General features: G+C 46.4%; 1 protein-coding gene across 1 annotated transcript in view; it reads right to left on the bottom strand.

Moving 5' to 3' along the window:
- Window positions 1-16775, bottom strand: part of LOC308151069 (ubiquitin carboxyl-terminal hydrolase 43-like) — a gene marked incomplete at both ends in the record, with an annotated part of 89760 nt that overhangs the window by 24166 nt on the left and 48819 nt on the right. The window contains 2 exons of the mRNA XM_080523880.1: window positions 2559-2670; window positions 9568-9730. Coding sequence (XP_080380006.1) covers window positions 2559-2670; window positions 9568-9730 — 275 coding nt within the window. The remainder of the gene's footprint in view (window positions 1-2558; window positions 2671-9567; window positions 9731-16775) is intronic.

Below are 16775 nucleotides of genomic sequence, written 5' to 3'. Positions count from 1 at the left end.
TATGTTTAGGCGGACAACCAAATTGTGCCATTTGGAGACATTTTGGCACCATCAGTATATCAGACTTTCTCATGTATCAAGACTGTAAAATTGATTATATTTCATTGACATATCACTATAGGTATAAATTGCATCCAAATCCTGTTTAGACTCTGTTTCCATCCAGCAGGGGTCTCCTGCGCGGTTTTCTGCGCGCTCCTATACCCTCGTTTTTACACCAGCTCGGGTTACGCAGTGAATTTTCTCCCGAACCCATTGGTCAAAATGTCATGATTGACCACTCATTTGAAGCGTCAGAGCCAATAGAATCGAGCAGAGGCGGAAAAAATTACTTTCGAGGACCAATGATATGGAAATTCGGGGGTTGAAACCAAGCATGCCTGGTTTTCCTATGTGACGTGGCTGTAAACAGGGGCTTGTGACTCGCACTCTATTTACCGGGCGACGAAAAGACCGATATGGACGTTTAGAATGGAATCTAATGAATCGTTTGCGACATCGATGAACATTATTGATAAAGGTAAGCTCTTTATATCTGTTATATTAAACATAGATCCGACTTTTCCCCCAAATATGGGGGAGTGGATAAGAAGTGGTTTGGGTGACAGTAGGTAGATGTTAGACTGTAGGTGACAGTAGGTGTTCCCTCAGGTTTGTGTATGGAGGCAACTCACGTTTTAGCTCTCGTACTGCACATCAAATCTAAAGAGGCGGGACATCTCCACTCCTGTTTGTGAAGTATTGTGGGAAATGCCAATGTGGTTAATATGTCATGACCTACACAGCCCACTTTCTTGGGAGGAAAGACGCGAGATGGACACTTCCTTCCGTACTAACCACATGGCACTGTCACAGCTGATGAAAGTGTACTACATCAGCTCGCCACTGCACCTGGATAAAAGCCTCATAAAGCCAGCCATAATATATCACAAGCTAACATTATGTTTACCAGAACGTTTTCCAGAATGTTCCTGGTATCTGGCTTGGTTTACAAATCTACCTGGTTTGGATTTATACAGTATAGGACATCTCCAGGTAGATTTATACAGTATAGGACATCTCCAGGTAGATGTATACAGTATAGGGCATCTCCAGGTAGATTTATACAGTATAGGACATCTCCAGGTAGATTTATACAGTATAGGACATCTCCAGGTAGATTTATACAGTATAGGACATCTCCAGGTAGATTTATACAGTATAGGACATCTCCAGGTAGATTTATACAGTATAGGGCATCTCCAGGTAGATTTATACAGTATAGGACATCTCCAGGTAGAGTTATACAGTATAGGGCATCTCCAGGTGGATTTATACAGTATAGGACATCTCCAGGTGGATGTATAGTGGTGTAGTGGTGGTCTAGTGGATAGTGAGTTGGACTTGGGATCGGAAGGTTGTGAGTTCAAATCCCGCCTGAAGCCACACCACTACTAGTGTGCCCTTGGGTAAGGCACTTAGCCCTCAGTTACTCCAGGGGGAATGTCCCTGTAATTCGTAATTGTAAGTCGCTTTGGATAAAAGCGTCTGCTAAAATGGCAAAAAATTATTATTATTATTTTTTTAATTTATACAGTATAGGACATCTCCAGGTAGATGTATACAGTATAGAGCATCTCCAGGTAGATTTATACAGTATAGAGCATCTCCAGGTAGATTTATACAGTATAGAGCATCTCCAGGTAGATTTATACAGTATAGAGCATCTCCAGGTAGATTTATACAGTATAGAGCATCTCCAGGTAGATTTATACAGTATAGGACATCTCCAGGTAGATTTATACAGTATAGGACATCTCCAGGTAGATTTATACAGTATAGAGCATCTCCAGGTAGATTTATACAGTATAGAGCATCTCCACGTAGATTTATACAGTATAGAACATCTCCAGGTAGATTTATACAGTATAGGACATCTCCAGGTAGATTTATACAGTATAGAGCATCTCCAGGTAGATTTATACAGTATAGGACATCTCCAGGTAGATGTATACAGTATAGGACATCTCCAGGTAGATTTATACAGTATAGGACATCTCCAGGTAGATTTATACAGTATAGAGCATCTCCAGGTAGATTTATACAGTATAGAGCATCTCCAGGTAGATTTATACAGTATAGGACATCTCCAGGTAGATTTATACAGTATAGGACATCTCCAGGTAGATTTATACAGCATAGGGCATCTCCAGGTAGATTTATACAGTATAGGGCATCTCCAGGTAGATTTATACAGTATAGGACATCTCCAGGTAGATTTATACAGTATAGGGCATCTCCATTTATTATTATTTTTACATTTTTGGCATTTAGCAGACGCCTTATTCCAAAGCGACTTACAAATGTATTGATTGTAAGTCGCTTTGGAATAAGGTGTCTGCTAAATGCCAAAAAAAAAAAAAAATAATAATATGGAGATGCCATTATTATTATCATCATCATCATCATCACTAAACAATGCAGAGAGATACAGATGGAAAACATACAGCAGTCCAGAGTTAGATACACACACACACACACACACACACACACACACACACACACACGCCTCCCCGTACCTGTGCCTGTGCTCCGCTGATCATCAGGTAGTAGAGCTTGCTGAGGATGCTCTGCTGCAGCTGGTCCCAGGAGAGGGACCGGTCCTCCCTCATCAGGAACGGAGGGCCGAACCTGAGGGGCGGAGGGGGGGGCAAATGACGACCACCGTCCAGTCAGGAGGGAGGGAGAAACAGGACAACAGTCACCAATAGGATAAGTTGGCCACACTTTAAAGGGATATTTCACTATTTTCACACATATTATGTCTTGATGGTTTTCTAAGGCTCCAAATGTCTTACAGATACTTAAGTTAAACAATTTGTATATGGCCTACATATAGATACTTTTCTTTTATACACAAATGCCATATGGCATGAAGATACTTCATTAAAAGTGTGACTGTGAAGTTCAAATACTGTACCATTCCTAAATCGTAATCATATTTGTATTGCCAGCTACAGTATCATCAAAGGAGCAAAATGAGTGCTGAACACTTGGTTAGCGCTGTGAAATGCAGACCCTCTAATCTTCCTCGCACACTCACACCCTCACATAAACAGAGCCCAACTAGCTCTGTTCAGCTCACTGGTTTACAGTACAGTATAAACCCGTCTCCAGGTCCATTTCACCTATAAATATCACCTCAGACTGAGGGAATGTCTGGGTCATACCAACTCTATGACTATGAGAGGCTGGAAGGCACACACACACACACGCACGAGAGCTCTCTCTCTCTCTCTCTCTCTCTCTCTCTCTCTCTCTCTCTCTCTCTCTCTCTCTCTCTCTCTCTCTCTCTCTCTCTCTCTCTCTCTCTCTCTCTCTCTCTCTCTCTCTCTCTCTCTCTCTCTCTCTCTCTCTCTCTCTCTCTCTCTCTCTCTCTCTCACACAGACACACACACACACACACACACACACACACACCGCACACACACATCATCGTTATTCAACTTATAGCTCTATGAGATTTTGTTTATTTGAGGTCCGTAGATCCAAACCATTAAAGGACATCACTGATTAGAGCTTCTCTAGCTATTACTACAAAGACTATTTCCTAAATGATGATAAACTGGATGTATATGAACCCCCGCCCCATTATGAAGTCTCTGTTATCTGAGTGTTGAAGTGAAATATGATTCTGTTTCCTCCCCCCTCAATTCCCATCAGAGGTGAAATGGGTAATTTCAAACAAGATAAGAGAAACAAACAGTAATATCAAAACCTTTAGGTTGTGGCAGCTCATCATCGCTAATGAAAAGAGGGTTTTACACAAGTCCACTCATGGGGAAGATGTCCCATTAATCTGTGGGAAACCATGGAGAGGCTCAAGGTGTATTAAGTTGGATTATCTCAAACACCGTTCATCATTGTAACCATTAATGTCACTGGAGCTCAATTCCACGTACTTCCCACTGCTCGGATGTTAATTTCCGTCCCACATTCGGCAGTCGCTAGGAGCCACAGCTGCAGCAGCAACCAGGGGCATAAAAAGAGACAACAAACAAATACTAAGAGTGGGGAAACGGGGGGCAGAAAGGGGACCCGGTTGGCATTAAACAATTAATTACATTGGGGACTGCCACTGGAGCAAGAGCCAAAACAATCTATTTTTTGGTTTCGGGGGGTTAACTTGACTTTCATTCTCTGTGCTAGAAGGCATCCTCACCACCAGGACTTGGCTTGCTGCCTCGGTCCATAGCGCCGCGAGGGCCTCTCTCCATAGCGCCGCGAGGGCCTCTCTCCCGGGCAGACCCTGAGATAAAGTACAACACTCTCCGACCTCCCTCCGACCTCCCCTCTCTCTCTGGGACGAACCAGTACGCCGGGGACGGGGAAAAAAACTAAACTGGGAAATGTGTCCAATCGGCTAACGGGCGTGTCCGTGTTCATCCCAACAACTGTCCCCTGACACGGTCTGCGGTGCCTCCGAGGCTCTCCCTCAGCCACCGCGCGGTATCGCGAGAAGCTTCCGCCGTCTTTCCTCTATTCCTCGCTTTCTCTCTCCTCTGCTGCCTTCCCGTTGGAGGAGAAGATCTGAGGTTCCTCCTCCTTTTGATATTACCCTCCAATGTGTTTCGAGAAGGAAGGTGAGGAGAGAGCAAAGGCTGCTGGGACACAGAGAGTGTGGAGCAGATGAATTCAACGAGGCTGCGGGTGGGAATCACTCCGAATGGATTAGAGACTGTCAGCGTTGATGTCAGACGATCAAACTGCCACTGTAGACCCCTCCATCTAGAACACAGACACTGTAGGTTTAGGTCTGGACCCATCCATCTAGAACACAGACACTGTAGGTTTAGGATGGGACCCCTCCATCTAGAACACAGACACTGTAGGTTTAGGTCTGGACCCATCCATCTAGAACACTGTAGGTTTAGGGTGGGACCCCTTCATCTAGAACACAGCCACTGTAGGTTTAGGATGGGACCATCCTTCTAGAACACAGACACTGTATGTTTAGGTCTGGACCCATCCATCTAGAACACACTGTAGGTTTAGGATGGGACCCCTCCATCTAGAACAGACACTGTAGGTTTAGGATGGGACCCCTCCATCTAGAACAGTGGTTATTAACCCTCTCCTCGGAGACCACCAGCCGTTCCACATATTTGATCTGTTCCACCACCAGCACACCTGATTCAACTGATCAAGTACAAACCACAATTGCTTTGCACTTGATTAGTTGAATCAGGTGTGCTGGTGGTGGAACAGATCAAATATGTGGAACGGCTGGTGGCCTCCGAGGAGAGGGTTGAAAACCACTGATCTAGAACACAGACACTATAGGTTTAGGTTGGGACCCATCCATCTAGAACACAGACAGCCTTGGACGAGTGCAAGACAAACCTGCCAACATGGAGCTCAAGCAGGAGAGAGGAGAGAGGAGCTGAGCTGGGGTAGTTGTGCGATAAGCCAAACACATACAGTAGCCTACTGCAGCATTATATAAGGAACCAGCTCCTCTGAAGCAATCATTTTCAGGAGATGAATTTGTCAGGAGGAAAACCTGCCTACTGTCCCTAATACTCTTTCATACCCTCTCATATTTTACAATACGGTATGCATGAATGATCAAGGATATATGACCAGTGTTGGGATTTGTTCCTTGAAAAAGTAATCAATTACATATTACTCGTTACATTTAACAAAAGTAATCTTGTTTGTTTTACTCCATTCAACACAGAGCTCCACTATAGGCCTGCCCGTATCAGATAAGCTGATTTCCTTTAGTACTTTCCCCGAGTACTTTTCACATTGTTTGATCTAATTTGTTTGACTTGCAGGAGACAAGGCTTTTTTTTTTTTTTAAATGTACACGCTGGTAGAGATATGATGCTGAAAGTAACTTATGTGTTACTTAACTGTAATAATATAACAACAGTTAAACACTAACCCTAACTTGTGTTATTACTCTGTTACTCTATTAAAATGAATACATTGCATGCATGTAATACATAATATATGTAATGCATTCGTTTTGTAACTCATCACCAACTCTGTACAGGACTGACATCAGATCTGAACAGGGAATGATTTGGGTTCATCTCAGGGGAAATGCCCCAAAACTACGGGTTTGGTCTTTGGAATACATTTAATAAACAACGCAGAGCTTATTTTATTCTGCTGTCATACCACCAAAAAACTGAAAAACTCATTTGATAAAACAAACAAACATCTGACACATTCTTCAGACGAATCATCCCCTTTAAAAAAAGAGCCTTGTGATAAGATTATTAACTGTGTCAGAATTCCTCCTGATCTGCGTCCCGTTGTTCCACAACTGTCTGTCTGGGTGGAAATAAGAGTCAGCATCAGTCTCGGCCATGGTTGATTGGTTGGCCCTGGACGGCGGCTTGTATATAATGATGATATCATGAGAAATCAAACCTCAGACAGGCCAGGCAGACTTTTATTGTATAAAAAAAGCAAATATATAACCTGAAAATCAATCAGGAGTCCACTGGTTTCTACACCGAGGGTGAGATTTCAGTTCACTTTAATGTATTAATCACCGAGGCTTTGATCGATATCACAGAGGACGTCACACATAAAGCACGCTTTTGTCCTGAGGTGATGTAGTACGACTCCAAAGCAGCACTGCATTGCCAAACGCTAACAGATGGAGTTAATACTGCACGGTGTCTGGACAACTCATTGAATGACAAAGACGATATAATCCGCAACATCTCTTTGACTTTGACACAAGTCTGCCTCTTAAATAAGACATTTAATTCCTACAGTGGTACAGAAGAGAACATCAAACAGTTCTAGTCTGACAGCTGTAGTCTTTCAAGAAAGTCTTGAAAAACTTCATTCATTCCCTTTGGATTTGATGGTTAAACAAAGCAATGAAATAGAACTAGACATTTCACACTGTGCTGACTAGAGGAATGCGCCTGTGAAACTATTCCTCCGAGAGAATTGGAAAGACAAAGAAAAGGTGAGTGACCTAAATGTCATTTTCTCTCCAGACACGTGTCCTCACATAGTCCTCAGCAGATCAGATAGAGATGTGTGTGTGGATGTGTGTGGATGTACGTGTGTGGATGGATGTGTCTGTGTGTGTGTGGGGGGGGGGGGGGGGGGGGGAGGGGTTGGACAGCAGCCAGTCGGTGGATGGGATTGGATTTCTTGAAGTAAGTATTGATCTGTGGACCGCTGTCAGACAGATCACTCCATCCTGTCAGATGTCCAACTCCACCACTCGTTCAGTTTGAAACTCTCTTTTCAATGAGCTTGACAAGAAACTCTCAGAGGCTGGAAATATGACTATGACTTATTCAACCATCACATTGGATATAGGAGAGTTTTTTTGCACCGCATATTTCCCTTATCGACATCAGGGTTGAGAAGTGTTACCAGTCCAATAAACAGATTTTTAACAATAACTATACAGTTATAGAGAAGGGCAAAATCCATTCCAAAAGTCAATTCTCTGCCTCTGACCCAAGGAAACTGTTCTCCCCCTCATCCTCCCCCAACATCCTCCCCCAACATCCTCCCCCTCCTCAGATGACTTTGTCTCCTACTTTGAAAAGAAGGTTGATGACATTAGCAGCTCTTTCTCTCTACCTTTCGCCAACACTACTACCACTCCACCCAAACCCGCTGCGCTACACTCGGTCTCTGGTTTATCAGCTCTTTCCCCCCCCTCTCCCCTGATGATATTCTAACTGGTCACATCCAAGTCTCCCTCAAATCCTATCCCCTCCCCCTTTTCTCCAAACCATTTCCAAAAACCTTCTTCCGTTCCTTACCACCATAATCAATTCCTCTCTATCTCGATTTTGTCCCTGCTACCTTTAAGACAGCCAGAGTCAAGACTTTTCTTAAGAAAGTAACTCAACCAACTTAATTTCCTCACATGGTTTCTCCTGCCACTGCTACACAGATGACACTCAACTCTTTCTCTCTTTCCCCCCCCCCTCTGAATCACAGGTGGCAACACATGTTTTTGCATGTCTTGCAGACATTTGCTTGGATGTCAGCCCACCACCTCAAGCTCAACCTTAACAAGACTGAGCTGCTCTTCCTCCCTGGGAAAGCCTGCCTCTCCAAGACAATAGACCTCCTCCCAGACAGCCAAGAATCTTGGGGTGATCCTCAACAACCACTTATCCTGTGCGGTGAACATCACAGGTGAACGTCCGTTCCTCACCAGAGAAGCAGCACAACTCTTGGTCCAGACACTTGTCATCTTCCGCCTTGACTATTGCAACGCTCTCCTGGCCGGGCTCCCCACCTCCCAGCTTTTCACTGTCCTGGCGTCTGCAGTCACTACCTATCTTCCGCCGTAGAGTGAAGACCCATCTCTTCAGGCTACATCTTAACTGTCCCTCCTTTCTCTTCACTATCCCCCTGTACAGTTTCTCTACTGTAAATAGATTAATAATCATTAAAAAAGGCCCCTGGTCTGAGCATAGATTTATTTTTCTTATGGTAACTGATAATAATCTTTATTTTTTATAATAACCTTTATTTGTATAGCACTTTTCCTGCAAACGGTGCAGCTCAAAGTGCTTTAATCATTATATAATCATCATTTAATGATTTAGTCATTTAAAGGCAATTTAATGACTAAGTGATGAATTAAGTGATGATTCACTTACTGAGACAAGTGTATTTGCTGTATGTCGCTTTGGATAAAGGCTTCTGCTAAATGCCAAAAATGTAAATGTCATACAAAATATTCAGTCCCTAAAACTTATTATTGACTTTGAAGGAATGAAACTGTGACTTTCTTACATCTTTGAATAACACAATGTCAATAACACAATGTCAGGAGGTGCCAATGACACCAGCCGTTTTGAACCCAGAGCTGCGTTCCTCAGCCCCCCCCCCCCCCCCCCCAGTCACCTGACAGCCTGCTGGCCCCTCCCCCCCCCCAGTCACCTGACAGCCTGCTGGCCCCTCCCCTCCTCAGTCACCTGACAGCCTGCTGCCCCCCCCCCCCCCCCCCCAGTCACCTGACAGCCTGCTGGCCCCTCCCCCCCTCAGTCACCTGACAGCCTGCTGGCCCCTCCCCCTCCTCAGTCACCTGACAGCCTGCTGCCCCCCCCCCCCCCCTCAGTCACCTGACAGCCTGCTGGCCCCGCCCCCCCTCAGTCACCTGACAGCCTGCTGGCCCCGCCCCCCCTCAGTCACCTGACAGCCTGCTGGCCCCTCCCCCTCTCAGTCACCTGACAGCCTGCTGGCCCCTCCCCCTCCTCAGTCACCTGACAGCATGCTGGCCCCTCCCCCCCTCAGTCACCTGACAGCCTGCTGGCCCCTCCCCCCCTCAGTCACCTGACAGCCTGCTGGCCCCTCCCCCTCCTCAGTCACCTGACAGCATGCTGGCCCCTCCCCCCCTCAGTCACCTGACAGCCTGCTGGCCCCTCCCCCCCTCAGTCACCTGACAGCCTGCTGGCCCCTCCCCCCCTCAGTCACCTGACAGCCTGCTGGCCCCTCCCCCCCTCAGTCACCTGACAGCCTGCTGGCCCCTCCCCCCCTCAGTCACCTGACAGCCTGCTGGCCCCTCCCCCCCTCAGTCACCTGACAGCCTGCTGGCCCGTCCCCGCCGCGTTGCACACCAGCAGCAGGATCTTCACCGGCACGCCCTGGTTCAGGAACTCTGACGACAGCGTCCCGGAGGGGGGCAACCTCTGACCCTCTGGCCCCGAGGAGTACGGAGAGGACGGCAGGCTGTGGTGGTACCCTGAGGAAGAGGAGAGGAGAGGAGGGAAGAGAGAGAGGGAGGGAGGGAGAGAGAGAGAGGGAGAGAGAGAGAGAAAGAGAGGGAGAGAGAGGGAGAGAGAGTGGGAGAAAGAGAGAGACAGAGGGAGAGAGAGAGAGAGAGTGAGAGAAAGAGAGGGAGAGAGAGAGTGAGAGAGAGACAGAAGGAGAGAGGGGGAGAGAGAGAGAGAGAGAGAGAGTGAGAGAGAGACAGAGGGGGAGAGAGAGAGAGAGAGAGAGAGAGACAGGAAAGTTAAATATAAAGAGAGCCCAGACTACAGCGTTCTATTTGTGGAGGAGTGAGGCAGAAGGGAGAGCAGATGGAGGGGTGCAGCAGCCTCTCCCAGCAGGAGGTTTTATCTGATGCAGCTTCTCGTCCACGCCCGTCGTGGTGGGGAGCCAACACTGCTTCACAAACTTCTCCTCTGTGGTGGAGTTAGTGTGTGCGGCTGCCCAAAAAGCGCTACATTTTTAGTCTCGCCCTGCGAGACGCGACATGCAGTGTTACTGTCTGCTGCTAGAAACAACCAACCAAAAGAACTGGGAGCTGACAACGTTATACCGCCGGTGGCATCCTGCGTCAGCCCCACCCTCGCCTCCCCCCCGCCTCCGAAAAAAAGCGCCCTGTTATAAATCACATGGCGAATTAGCCCCGTAGACAGACACTGGCTGGTATTGATTGGCCCAGACGACAATGCTCTCCCTAAACCACCAGCTTTTCATTAAACACGTAGCGTTTACACCCGCCGCGCAATTAATCACTGCCAACGGCGAATGTCACGCTTGAGCATCCTATGCGCGGGGTCCTCTGTGTTCAAATATCACGCCATTCATCCTGTCTCAGGGCTCCTACCGGGAAGCGAGGGGTGAGAGCCCGCCTGGTCAACTGTGTACGGAGGGGAATGACCTATTCGGAATCAATCAAAAGCACATCATGTAAAACCGTCGAGCGTCGCTAGCTGGAGTATGATAGCGCCTTGACCCGAGAGCAACCATAATGAGGAAAACTAGACGCCGTTATTCATTTATTCATGTTAAACTAATCAAAGCCGCTGATCACACTCGCATCAATCATGCGTTGCCAGTTTCCATGAGAATTTATCTCCGTCCACTGTGGTAAATGACTTGATATGAAGAATCCCCTAAATTAAAACTGTCTGTGAGTGGGGTAACATGTGTACTGAAAGAGCAGTAAAACCTGGAGGTCACCTCACGGACAGCCATGCGATTGATGCCGGGTGGGAGGAGCCCTCTCATTGTTCATTAAATCACAGTTGATTTCTTTACGGCCCGGCGTCAGAAATGTACTGTTTCTAGGCATTTCATGGCCCCAAGGTCCCTTTCACTGCTCTTTAAATTACAACCTGTTTTCTACCTCTGGGTTGCTGTCATGTTCTCAACATGAGGAATGGAGAGGACGTTGTCACAGTAGCTTAGAGCGGATTCCTGTTGCTACACAGAAATTGACATGTGCGCACACACGTTACACACGCTCACGCACATTTTAACCAGTGGTGTGCCGTCAGGGCCAGCAAGGCCTTCTCTGCTGGCCTAAACATCATCAGAATATACATTTTATTTTAATATATATTTTCCACAAATATGTATTAATGATTCCCCATAGTCTATTCTCTTCATTTCATAGCTTTCCTCTTGGTTGCGCTGCTTCCAGTCTCCGATTGAGATTTGGAGGGCTGGCCTTTATGTTAGAGCTTTTATCCAATCAAAATGTGTTGCTAGGGGGCTCCAAAATCTGCCCGCCTGCACATTAAACGGTGCCGCGGATTCGACCTGTAACTTAACGTTGGAACGAGAAAACCTGTGGCGTACCTAGTAAACCTACGTAGATGCGAGCAAAAGCAACAACGGCGCCTGCTGTAAGGCTCAATGATGTCAGCACTCAGCACGTCTTTTGATTGGATACGCACTATTGCTACGCACTATTGATACGCACTATTGATATTCACTATTGAGATGCGGAACTATGCCGGTAGATGTGAAACTTTTGAAAGTGCGCAGGGAAACGGAGCCTCACAACGAAAGCTTTCGTTGACTGATCGATAATACTGATCGATTGTGTTCTGTTTTTGGGTAAACAATAACTTTCATTTAGGGGACACAATGAAAGCGCCAAGTCCACAAACAGAGGAAACTACGTTGAGCTTCTTTCTTTTCTGGCTGAAAACAACCCAGATTTACATTACCACCTGTCCACAAACAAAGTGTTTACTGGGACGTCAGGCAAAATACAAAACGACCTGATTTTTGCTATTGCTGAAGTGATGGAAGAAGAGATCAAAATGGAGATTAAAAAGGCACCCTTTGCCGCTATTATGGTGGACGAGACGACAGACGTGGGTAATGTAGCGATCTTAAAGATGTTAGTTTAACACTTCATTGTAAATGCGGATTTATTGATTAAAAATGCTTCGGAAATATTAATATAACTCTGTTGTACTTGTCTGACTATGTTAAGGTGATGCAACGCCCGGTTATACTGTGTTTCTGTCTAGTTTCTAGAGCCATGGCGTCATAACGATGGTATTAAGAGGTAGAATAATTCAGGTAGGAATGTGTCGGACATCACTGAAGGCCTAGGTGTGAAATGCACCGCCCGCCACTGATTTTAACCATTTATGTCCACATAGAAAAAAGACATACAGGGACACAAATACTAACGTTGCAGTTACTACACAATCACAATTCATGGACCAGCGGCATAACTTTCTTTTTTACACATTTCAGGGGTACAAGTAGCAGCGTCGCCGGCTGCCAATTACAGCAGAGACAGAGCAGTACTTTGCAAGGCGTTTAGCCTTCTTTTTGGGCATCCCCAGTTGTTGGTGCCCTCTTACGACCAACATGTGTGTATGTCCTAGGCTGCCAAAATATATGAACACAAGCAGTCTGCATCTGTACCCTAGTTCTGAGATGGTATTCAGGAGAGGTTCACACACACACACACACACACACACACACACACACAATGCAAAACGTATACCTTACATCTGTAGATGAGTAATATCATACTACAAAACCTCTAAACGACAGTGAATGATCATGAAAAGCCATGGGATTCATTACTCCCCTGTACCATGTCTGTCTGAGACACACTTTCATTCGTGAAGCACCAGATGAGCCCGCCTCAACACTGAAGCACCAGCCTCAACACACTAAAGGACCAAATGAGCCCGCCTCAACACTAAAGCACCAGATGAGCCCCCCTCAACACTAAAGGTCCAGATGAGCCAGCCTCAACACTGAAGCACCAGATGAGCCCGCCTCAACACTGATGGACCAGCCTCAACATTGAAGCACCAGATGAGCCAGCCTCAACACTGAAGCACCAGATGAGCCAGCCTCAACACTGAAGCACCAGATGAGCCAGCCTCAACACTGAAGCACCAGATGAGCCAGCCTCAACACTGATGGACCAGATGAGCCAGCCTCAACACTGAAGCACCAGATGAGCCAGCCTCAACACTGAAGCACCAGATGAGCCAGCCTCAACACTGAAGCACCAGATGAGCCAGCCTCAACACTGAAGCACCAGATGAGCCAGCCTCAACACTGATGGACCAGATGAGCCAGCCTCAACACTGATGGACCAGATGAGCCAGCCTCAACACTGATGGACCAGATGAGCCAGCCTCAACACTGAAGCACCAGATGAGCCCGCCTCAACACTGAAGCACCAGATGAGCCAGCCTCAACACTGATGGACCAGATGAGCCAGCCTCAACACTGATGGACCAGATGAGCCGGCCTCAACACTGATGGACCAGATGAGCCAGCCTCAACACTGATGGACCAGATGAGCCAGCCTCAACACTGAAGCACCAGATGAGCCAGCCTCAACACTGAAGCACCAGATGAGCCAGCCTCAACACTGATGGACCAGATGAGCCAGCCTCAACACTGAAGCACCAGATGAGCCCGCCTCAACACTGAAGCACCAGATGAGCCCGCCTCAACACTGAAGCACCAGATGAGCCCGCCTCAACACTGAAGCACCAGATGAGCCGGCCTCAACACTGAAGCACCAGATGAGCCCGCCTCAAGACAACAAGAGCCGCTAATGAAACACCTCTGGCCCCAAAGTGATCGCCTGCCCAGTTCTCAGCAGCCAGCCCACTGGAACCACATCTGCTCTCCAGTAGAGGCCCTTCAACTGAAACACAAGTGTAACTAGGGCACAGCTGTCTCAGTGGGATTATCAGGGCATGTATCGACAGGCTTCCGGGACACTTTGAAGCTGTTGCATATGGAGGAGAAAAGAATGAGACACTGAACCACTGGTCCACCACTGACCCGGACTGAGATGTCAATGTTTCCCTCGCACAACGACTCCACTCCACACTGACCTACTTAAGCAGGGCTGAGTGACGTGTGTGTCCACACCGAGAGGCCTTTTGCCATTATTGGGCTTTCCAAACAAGCGTTCCACATTAATTACTGTGTACCTAAACTGGAAAGCCCTACTCTGTTTGTAAGACAGTAAACTGAAGCACATGTAGAAAATTCTTCTGAAGCCCTGACAGGGGGGGGGGGACTCTTTGGGCAGGCAGGATATTACTTCTACAGTATACTGAAGTGGGAACAACAGTGGGCGAAACATGAAATGTTAGGCTACAGGAAATGTTAGGCTTCTCCTTTCATCTGCCGTTGATTAAATATAAATTCATGCAGTCTGTTGTTCACGGCCTGTGAGTTAGCCTGGTATGAACGACCAAGACGCGGCCGTTAGAACACCCACAACATCTCTCCTGGGCCAAGTTGTTCAGAACTTTTAATCTGGATCAGAATCATCCTTTTCTTTTCTCTGATCCAGGATCAGATCTATCTGGCTGATTTTGAGTCATATAGGGGAAAACAGCCAACTCGGTATAACCTGTGTGTATGTGTGTGTGTGTGTGTACGTGTGATGCACACTACTGAATGTGAAACGGCCACTTCCATGGGAAATACCTGACAAAGGAGATCTGTCGCTACAGCACCTATGGATGCATGCACTGAATTCTTGACACTGACATAGGATGTGCTTCAAACCACTCAGGCGGGGGGAAAAAAACATACTCACAGTCACCGACATTTCACAAGAGTCCTTTGAGGAGGGAGATTCCATACATGGTAGATGGTTAACGTAAACCCTGGAATGCAGAGGGTCCATCCCTCAACCTCCTCTCTGACAAGCTTCAAATGAAAAAACGCTGCCGGCGGCAAACAGACCAACACACACTCCACTCCACTCCAGCACTTCTCTCCCGTCCGTCTACTTGTCAAAGTGTAAAGGGACAGTCTCGGTCAGGGTCAAGTGTTGAAAGGCAGCCTCCAGTAGCACAATTACCAGAGGCCTTGTTGTGTTGAGGCACACAGTACTGTGCCCGTGTTCCCTTTCAGCGGGTGCCTCCGCACACAGCTTCTATTGATACCTGAGACACTCAATACAGTCCGTCTACAAGTCAAGTCTGACCAGACGCGTCATGTTCGTCGGAGCGGAACCGGGGGACATTGGACTGTTGAATGGGTCTGTCCAGACTGAGGTGGGGGTTGTTCATTAAACCCAGACGAGCATGTGCTTCTGTAAAGTAAGTAAGAGCAAGGCCAAACAAAGTCAGCTTCTGGCTACAGAGGAATGGCTGTCCATTCCAAAAGTCTGAGGTGATACTAGATGCTGTCTGTCTGGTCAGCGTTTGTGGACCACTTTACCTACAGGCTTGGCTAGGCTTGTACCTGACCACTGTTGTCAGGCTCCTTTGTTGTTTTGTTCTTTTTACAAATCTTTTTATTGCAAACAAGTCGTAGACAGTCAGTGGCAAGTAATAATAACAGTAATAATCAGTCAATATAATACAGATGTATCAATCACTTCAGGGTCCGCAAAGAGTCCTTGTTTACAGTTTGTTTTTTGTTTTGTTTTGTTTTTAACCCCCCCCACCCTCCACCCACAGATATGATTGGGCCACAAATAATAATAATAACAAAAAATGTAATTAATAAATAAATAAATAATGTCAGGCTCCTTTCTAACAGACACCTGATAATAACCTTTGCATTTACTGACTGGATGTGTCCACACATCACCCATCCCTCAGCCCACAAGCTCCTGGAACCAAGAGCAGAAGTGGTAAGTGGGGGCAGCCTCTGACAGATACGTCAGTCTACCAGCATATACATTAATTCGGGTGAAGTCTCCAAAGTCTGTTACCCTAACCAGTAAAGTAAAGGAAAAGTGACCACAGTAAAAGTAGGGCAAAATGCTATGATGCTTTTCCCTCCAACAAATGTCTTAGGTATGCATTGGCTAAGCAGTCTGAGAAATAACCATGACACAGATCAACCACACTATGCTACATGTGTGCTCTAATTACATGCCGACGTAACTATAGGAGAACCTTTCCTCAACATAACTACTACAAATGAATGAGGCGACGTTCTCATCTCTAACAAGACGCTTGGCAAGAGCTTGGAGCTTCTAGGCATCATCCCTCCGCCAGAGTTCAGCTTTTCACTTTTACATCTTGTAATATGAATAATTGGTGAGGGGTCTTGAGGAGATCAAACCAATTAAAGGTAAAAACGATTGCAGCGGTGCACATTTTTATAGAGCCGCCCGCTCTGCAACCCTTTAAGACTATTCTTGTGGTGCGTAAAAAATAAAAATAAAAAGTAATCAGGCTCAATTAATGGATTAAACAACACTTTTACTGCACATTTTTATTCATCGGACAATTTGATTTATGTTGTATTGATTTTTTCTTTTTCTAGTACAGCTGAACAGACCTCGTAAGTCTCCGGTTGATTTCATAATGAGAAGTACAGTACTCGAGTGAGTAGGCTGTCAGGACAATAGAGAGCTAATCTGTTCCCATCTGTTCCACATTGCATTAGACAGGCTAGCTAAGGCTGTGCAGAGGCGACTGTAGCGGCTGTGCTGTACATGATGGATAGTCCGACGCAACACCAAGGGTCTTCTCAATCACATGTGGATGAGTCTTTTAAACGAATATAGCCTAGACGAAACAGAT

This window comes from Nansenia antarctica (genome assembly GCF_963989245.1).
Source record: "Nansenia antarctica genome assembly, chromosome: 2".
Lineage (NCBI taxonomy): Eukaryota > Metazoa > Chordata > Actinopteri > Argentiniformes > Microstomatidae > Nansenia > Nansenia antarctica.
The sequence above is the reverse complement of the archived record's forward strand: the minus strand, read 5'-3'. Positions and strand labels throughout refer to the sequence as shown.